The following is an 8,993-nucleotide window of genomic DNA, read 5'->3' on the forward strand; positions in this document are numbered from 1 at the left end:
AGATTTTATTGGTAATTATATTCTTGAGTTGGTTTCCTCTTAGGAGAATATGATGTTGATTAAATGCCCTAATTATTTGAAAATCAAGAATATTATTTTTAATCTTAATGGTAATAATGCTCTTAGTCTTGATGATTTTAGAGGTGTTTTCTATCATTCTTGTTGGGAAATTATTGGGAAAGATGTTTGCAAAGCTGTTCAACAATTTTTTAAACAAAACTGGGTTCTTTCTGAAATGAACAACAACGTGGTATCTCTTATTCCTAAGATCCAGGGTGCTGAATCCATTAAAGATTACAGACCGATTGTTGTTGCTAATTTCAAATTTAAGATTATTTCCAAAATACTTGCGAATAGGCTTGCAATTGTGGCTGCTAGAATCATTTCTCCTAATCAATGTGGGTTTGTGCAGGGTAGACAAATTCAAGATTGTATTGGTATTGCTTATGAAGCTATTAACATACTTTCTAAAAAGGTTAGAGGAGGGAATTTGACTTACAAAGTTGATATTCATAAAGCATTTGACACTCTGAGTTGGAAGTCTTTATTACTAGTTTTGACATGCTTTGGTTTTCATCCCTTGTTTGTCGGTTGGATTAGTACAATTCTTCATTCAGCTATGCTTTCTATCAGGAGAAATGGTAGTTTGGTGGGTTTTTTCCATTGTCTCCTTTACTTTTCTGTCTTGTAGAGGAAGTTCTCAGTAGAGGTATTCCTAAGCTTGTGAATGATAAGAAGATTCTGCATATGGTTAGTCTGCAAGGTTATGTCACTCCCTCTCATATTTTATATGTTGATGACATATCTGTTTTCTAGAGGACGAATAATAAATCTCTTAGAAATTTGAGTCTTTTCTTAGAATATATGGATATTTTTCGGGTCAATATGTTAATAATTCTAAGAGTAGTTTTTTCACCATGGATAATTCTGCAAGATTTGTCACCAAAATTCAACGTCTTCTTTCTTGTAGTCATGGTTGCTTACCTTTTACTTATTTAGGAGTACCTATTTTTGTTGGTGCTCCAAAGTGATGATTTCTTCAACCTTTGGTTGATAAAGGCAAATTGAAGCTAGCATCTTGGAAAGGTAAATATCGTAGCATGAAGGGTCAAATTCAGTTGGTTAATACGATGATTACTGAATTTTTAGTTTATAGCTTTAATATGTATAACTGGTCTGTTTCCCTTACAGTTGAGCAGTGGTGTAGAAATTTTATTTGGACTAGTGATATTCTGAAAAAAGGTATAACTATAGTTAATTGGGCTACGATTTGTACTTCTCTTGAGAATTGAGGTTTTAAGATTATTAATATTCATCATGAAAATAATGTGTATCTTCTTAAGCTTGCTTGGAACGTTGCTTATAGTAACAAGTTTTGGTATTTTCTCCTAAAAGCCAGAGTTCTTAAATCAAAATACAAGTTTTGAATGGTTTATTGATCCTCGTCTCTTTGGCCTAGAATTAAGCAGTTTTATGCTACTATACTTGATAATACTTCTTGGACTATTGGTATAGGTACTTTTATTAATTTTTGGAATGATAAATGGTGTTCTACTACTTCTTTAGCTAACATTGTAGGGCTATCTGATAGTGCTAGCATTCTGAATACAGTCTCTCAGTTTTGGACTGGTTGTGATTGGAATATTCCCTTGTCTTTACAGCAGATGCCTCATTTTTTTAATCATATCATGGTTACGGAGGTACAAGATATTCCTAATTGGATTTTGATGAGTTTGGTCGTTTCACTCCTAAATCGATTAGGACTTTTTTCTTGGAACCAGGAGTTCTTTGTGGTTAGGGTAAATTCATTTGGTCTTCATATATTCCACCTTTCAAAACTCTAGTACTGTGAAAAGTTTTTCATAGCCGACTTCCTATAGATCATCATATTCAGCATAAAAGTTTGCACATATGTTTTATGTGTGTACACTTTGTGAAAAGAACGAGAAATCTATTCAACATTTATTTTTTGAAATGTTCTAATGTTTTGCATATTTGGAGTTGGGTTAGGCAAATTTTTCTTACTCCTTAGTTCTCTAATAAGGAAAATCTTCTTTCTTTTATTAAGAGTGACGATAGTTCTTTGGTTAAATTGCTTAAGCTTGTTGTGATAACTTTTTTTATTTGGATGATATAGCGTATGAAGAATTATACTAGATTTCAGGATAAGATTGATGTTTCTCGGGCTATTTCGATAATTAAAGATTTAACTTGTCTCGTGGAAAATTCGTTTAAAGCTTCAATGAAGAATGATATGTTGGATTTCAGCGTCATTAAATGTTTTGGTATTAATACTCGTACTGGTAAAGTTCTTTGTCATCTTCCTGTTAGATGGAAGTCCCCTTTTTTAGAGTGGGTTAAAACTAACACTGATGGAGTTGCTAAGAGATATCTAGTCTTATTGTGGAAGTATGAGAGAGTTTATTGGGGTTTCTCTGCATTTCTTAATGTTCAGACTGCTTTGGTTGCTGAGTTTTATGGAGTTATATATGATCTGGACGAAGTTCAAAAGATGGAATTTACTAATGTATGGCTTGAATGTGATTCTACATTGGTTTGAGCTACGTTCACTGTTAGGACTATTCCGTAGAGGCTTCATAATCAATGAAATACTTGTCTTAATTATTATGGAAAAATCAGGTTTAAGGTTATTTATATTTTTCGTGAAGGGAATGCGTGTGTTGATAAGTTGGCTAGTTTAAGATTTATTCATAGATAATCATTTTACTGGTATAATAGGCTCTCTTCTAGTCTTTTTCTAAAATTCTTTATAAATATGTATAGTCTACCTATCATTTTCTTTAACATACGAGTTTTGGTATAGTCTTTTTGTATTTCTTTTAATAATATTTTGTTTATATGATAGTAGATGATTGTTGTTACTGGTTACGTAGTAATACCTATAATTTAAAAAAAATTATAATTAAATAATATATAAAATTTTAAAATAATATTATTATTGATTGTAAAGTAGATGTTGAAAATGATTGGATGTGAAAGTATGAACATGTTTGAAAAACTCTAAAGTTTCTATTGGGAACGCATATAGAAATGTCTTTTAAAGTTAGGTTTTATAATGATGTTGCAAAATCCATCTCTAATTGATCTACCTAATCTATATTACAACACATGCAAATCAAAGACTATATTTTATCATGTGAAATAATTAATAAAATAATAAATGGTCAAATCATTATTAACTAATTCAGTTTGTGTGAGATATATTTTAATTTAATAACATTGTACATGGTTTATATGCATTTATTAATCTCAAAAACCGTATATTAATGCTCACATTGAACCAACCAAATGAACTATATATAATCTAATAACAATGTACATGGTTTATATGTTTTTATAGTTTTAGTACCTTATCCATTAGTATAATCTGAGTTAAAAAATCCTAAAACTAAGTTATTGTGTAAGAATCTAGGAGCCATTTACCCCATTTGGAAACTATCTTAGGTCTCTTGTAGTTTAATAAAATGTAAACAGTTTAATAAAATGTAAACTATCCTGTTAATCAATTTTCAATTTTGTTTTTATCTATTTAATTATCCAAATCTGTTCAACATCCCCATTATGTCTAAAGAAAGAAGAATAATAAAGGAAAAGTGATAAAAAAACTTAAATTGATTGGATTAGAAAAATTATGACCTTTTTAACAATATTTGAGTATAGCAGGATTCAGCAAAACTGATTGAAATCTTTATTAAACTAACCAAGTGTGACATGGTAATACTTTATATAGTTTTCAATTCATATGCCATAGAAGTTTATTTATTTATACTTTTATTTTCACTTTTCAGAGTCTTTTCTATTGCTATGTACAGTAATCAGTTCCCCTTGTAAAAAGGGTGTTGCAGAAGAAAGGCTACATAATCTAATAAGCAAGGGTGTGATGAGGAGTGTTAGAATCATCGTCTACTACACGAATAGGAACTATTGGTATTGCATCCCACCATTCCCTCAACCTTCTATTCCCTGTTTCAGAGGGCTTTCCTAATGTCATAGTGAAGCTTTGGATAATGAGACCCATAAGGAAGAATTTGAATGGAATCACTGCCAATAAGATCGCCAACGCACCCATAGCCACCATCACTAATTTTGCATGCTGAAAAAGAAACAAGGATATGTATGTAGTAAGCAAAAGCAACCACAAATTGTATGTCATATGCACAAATGAGGCAAACATATTTGAAGAACAACTCTACCTTATCAGCCTTTGAAATAAGTATTGACCATATCTTTAGCATTGCTATGTTTGCTATCTGCATCATCTCATGAACAGTGTACAATCCTTGCTGGGCTGAGACAATGCTCTCCATCGTAGACTGATCAGAAGACATACTAGATCTACTGATTACTATCTCGTTGCATTTCTCATAAGTCTTGTTTTTTCTTGCCTCAATCATCTTTCTTATTGCCCAAATCAACAAACCTGCAAATGCCTTGCCAACCCATTCCCTGTCATCATTATCCAGGCCATGTTACATACTTCCATTCTAGGGGTAGTTTTGATTGGTATATATATAACAAAAATTAACAAGTTAAGAAATAAGAACTTACATATAGGTGATCATAAGGGATGCAGCAAGAACAACAAGAGTAAGTAATGGCCTTTCCCATGAGAAGATTTGTCGAAACCAAGGGACCACAATTTTGAGTGGCTTCAGGAGTTCCTGTACAAAGAAATCAGAAAACTAATATTAGGTCTAAACTGCAAACATGCGAACCTTTCTTTCCATTCCAGGACCATCCTGAAATCTGATTCTCAAATGAAGAGTTTATGACAAAGAATAAGGCAATCTTTTACTATATCATAGCCTACAACATAAAAATGTTGACCATGAACTTCACATTTCCCAAAGTATAAAGAAATTTATGGAAAGACATTATAATATACTTTCTGCACTCAGAAACAACTCCATTTTGGACAATCAAGTGCTACTACTGCTTACTAGAGTTCAGCAATTGAGGATAATTAGGGGCTTTGTTTAGGCTAAACTAAATCCTTACCGTTATAACCAAAACACTGTCAATAACTCCTTCCTCCTTTAACTCTTCAGTGGTAGCTTTAGCAATGAGAATTTCCCTTTCTTCCTCCCTAGCTTGTTGGATAGCGGTTTCCAATGTAGGACTTCCGTCTACATCATAAACACTTTCATCTGCTTGTCTTGCCTCATCTGTTATTACATCAGAAACTATTGTCTTAGAAATGTTCATACTACTAAGAATGGAACTTGCACTACAAGACTGGCTATTGTTGCTTTTATTGAGGCTATCCGCGAGCTCTTCCAGCACAAAATCTCCTTTTGGTATCTCGTTATATAGGGAAAATATTAAGAATTTGGTAGGGACAGGAGGTGATATTCTTAGCATTTCTCTTGCTGCATGCAGCCTGATGATTCCCAACATTGTCCTTGAATGCATCTCCCACGTCTGTGCTGGGTTTTTTATCTGGTACTTGCATAAAAACTTGTGGAGAAAGATTATTTCCCTTACTAGAGCAAGCCAATGATCACGTCTTGTAGAACTTGTAAGCTCTGGAAACTCCAGTACAACTGTCTCTGATCTAGAAATTTGTAAAGAAAAACTTATTCACGTTAATGACAAAAGTGAAGATTATATATATTTCTGTAATCATATTACATTAAGGTGGTACTAACAAATTTAAGCAGAACAAGGATATGACTATGTCAAAGCTATAAAAATTAATAAACCACACTAAAAAATGTTAGACAGCTACCAATCTGTTGCTGAGTTCACAAGTTCTTAGTTCAGACCATCTTTAAAGGCATCAGATGTAGAATTCACAAACTCTACGATTCTTCAGGAAATGTGTTCATTTAAAATTCAAGGACAAAATTGATCATTTATCCAAAATATATATATTACGAAGATTGAATCGGTACTACATATTTTAATGGACAAAACTGTAGAATAGGTACTGATGATTAATAAAAAGTGGTATGCTAGTGTCCTTACAAATCAGCTGAATCATAGGCTATGGCTTTGTCATAAAGATGAGCTCCCCAAGGACCAGTGGCAGCAGGATTAACACTCTGCTCAACATTCTTGGAGAGGTCTATTTTGAGAGCATCTTCATACTTGATTACTCCGGAAGCCTCAAAGTAAAGAGAGTAATTGGTCAGGGTAAGCCTGCCTGCCAATTAAAACCAAAGCAACATTTACATTTTTTATGAATGCTTTTTACAAATTCCAGAACATTATTAAATGAATGATTAGATAGAGCAAGCAGCTGACCAGGCCAACTTGTTGTTCCAATGTGGCGAACTACTCTCTGACTCACGACTGTTCCATCTACATGTAATATATATTCATCCTCAGCCAGTTCCACCCCATTTGGTTTTGCCTGTTTCTGCAAATGCCGTATGCACCTATGGAATCATGAATTTAAAAATGAATCATAACAAGAACTTGAACTTATAATGCACAACTAACTTCTGCTTTTATGTGTCTTCTTCCTAATATGCTACTCTAACTTTCTCATTTCTACTCAGTAGACTCAAACTCATTCTTAACAATTTGGATAATTCATATCTTGCATATCTTATATGTTCACCTATCAAATAATCTAATATAGCTATCAAGTTCTAAATCAGAGATATTGATAAACAGTATTCCAAACGAAGCCTAAAAGGCATCAGATGATTTTCCTAGCTATTATACTAATGGACTCCAAATGCTTGCAAATGGACCAGGAAAAAATAAATTCATAAGATCAATGCATTACTTTTTCATTTCTTTCAAGAACTTGTCGTATGCTGGAAAATGTAGCCTGTAGCCTGTCGATGCTGTTAGAGTTTCAAAAGTAAACCTTCCATTTGCTACATCTGCAACTAATGGTACTAAGGATCCCAACCATACAAATGCATCTTCTCCAACATTGGGCTCATCATTAACCTGGCCAATGGTTTATGAATTATGATACGAAAACAAAATTTACCAAGAGATCACTTCATTTGAAAATATCTAAACTCCTAAAACCATAAATATTTTGTTTACTTCTATCAAATTGGCTTGGTTCAAATGCAAGAAATATTATCCATTCTTTTTATATAGACTATTCATAAACTAATTTCAGTTTCATTCATTTAGAGGACAAGACCTGCAGAAGGCTGGAATTCAAACTGATTCTTCAAACAAAGGTAGGGTGGGGGTGAAGCTTATAAATCCACCATCTCTATGATAAGTACAAGGAGAAAGGATGGTCTTACAAGGAGGGGCATGATGTCTGAATAGAAGAGAGGGATATCATCCTGTTCTTCAGTGGTATTCTTAGTTATCTTCTTTTCTTCTTTCGTTTCTTCTTTCGTTTCTTCTTTCTCCTTTGCTATTGACTCCTGCAAACCTCAAAAGCCTCATCGGATTAATAGCATGAGTAGAAACAAAAACAATAACCTTAGTTCAGATCAAACAGGACATATCCTAGGCCATCAATGACCCATAATTTGAAGCCCTACTTTAGTTAGTAAATGTAAAATCACATGTCTTATATCAAGAGAATTTGGTAAATACAAATACATTCTGGAACTGATATCCAAACTTTCATTACTAAGATACCTGAAGCATAAAACCAGTCAACCACTGCAATATAATCTCGGTCCCTAATAAAACTTATCAAATATCTAAAATTTTTCCATTTTAATAGCTTATGTTAGTTTAGTGTTTACATTATAACAAAACACAGTAAAAAAAAACTATTCTGTAAGCATTATTCCTTTAATTAAAGATGAGTATCGCTGAAATGAAAAGCCAATTTTTATCTTGGTTGGAATTGGTATTACCGTATGCTCTTCTTCCAAGGAGCTAGGTCTCTCCCAGGCAAGCATCATGTCATATGTCAACCTGCTAAATGAGCCATCATTGATGTTTCCCTCTATGTTGTGGCGCATTTCATTCACAGCCTTCCCACTGCAAAATTCAACTAATTTTATGCAGTAGTCTCCCATTTCAGGTTTCCATCCTCCTTCAAAATCTTCCACCAAAGTCTCTACCGAAGTATCCAATTTCCTAAGTACCAAAAAGGAAAAATAGTTAGCATTTCATGATGACATTTTTTTTGGTAACCATGGCACCGTCGAGAACTTGCCTGTGACTGCACTTATGATTTATTTCAAAACACAATGTCTAATCATTGTTGAAATCAATAATTTACACTGTTAGAGATCTGCCTGTACTAAATGTGAAAATGTGGATATAGGTTCATAAGTAGTATGATTCTGGACCACGGTAATACAAAATGGTAGTAACCAATCTTGGTGACATTTCATGATGATCTACCACAAAACTAGAACATGGAATTAACACTTTATCAAGATATTTCCAATCTCTAGGAAAACAACTACACAACATGGAGAAAGTAAAAGAACAAAATACAACTCCTCTTTCTCAAAAGAAATAACACATTACATAGTTGTCCTGTGATTCTAACAACCTCGTATAAGATTATTACTATGATTAGCAAATAGTATGTAGGAGGGTGTAGGAGTAGAGAGAGATTACTGTGCACATCTATGGATGACGTCCTCCGCAATGGAAGACACATACTTGAGTTTCATAGCCATAACCTGTGTCGGGGTTTTTCCTTCTAAAGTTCTCTTCTCTTCTCTCTCTCTAACTCTTTCAGTGTGTAAAATAAGGTGAATGCAAAGAGGCACCGAAAATCTAAAGGTTTGATCTAATAGTAATAGAAAAGAGGGTGATTCGTGGACATGTTCATCATTTGCCACGTTGCAATGACCATGCAACGCAAGCATGCAACACTTGGTTCTTCTTCTGCGTCATTATCCATCTTCGTTCTCGTGTAGCGGTGCTACGCAAAAGAGAAGAGATTCATAAGATGATAGAGATAAAGAAAGCTTTTGAACGTTTTTCGTATATCTAGATGGAAAAACAATTAAGGTTTATTTCAAAACAAAACATAAATGATGCAAGCAACTCGAAATTTCAAGAACTTTAATTTTCTT

At 33.3% G+C, this 8,993-nt stretch overlaps 1 protein-coding gene across 1 annotated transcript; it reads right to left on the bottom strand.

The window, feature by feature from the left end:
* Nucleotides 1-3,764: 3,764 nt before the first annotated feature.
* Nucleotides 3,765-8,679, bottom strand: LOC137813917 (ArgH (DUF639)). The gene is made up of 10 exons (XM_068616399.2): nt 8,530-8,679; nt 7,812-8,037; nt 7,242-7,367; nt 6,758-6,927; nt 6,268-6,401; nt 5,989-6,166; nt 5,020-5,575; nt 4,570-4,682; nt 4,215-4,467; nt 3,765-4,114 (listed from the first exon to the last, which is right to left on the bottom strand). Exons 1-10 carry the CDS (start codon nt 8,589-8,591, stop codon nt 3,884-3,886), a joined length of 2,049 nt encoding a protein of 682 aa, XP_068472500.1. The 5' UTR covers nt 8,592-8,679; the 3' UTR covers nt 3,765-3,883.
* Nucleotides 8,680-8,993: the final 314 nt, after the last annotated feature.

The sequence above is a fragment of the Phaseolus vulgaris genome, chromosome 1, assembly GCF_051622355.1.
Source record: "Phaseolus vulgaris cultivar YP4 chromosome 1, ASM5162235v1, whole genome shotgun sequence".
Lineage (NCBI taxonomy): Eukaryota > Viridiplantae > Streptophyta > Magnoliopsida > Fabales > Fabaceae > Phaseolus > Phaseolus vulgaris.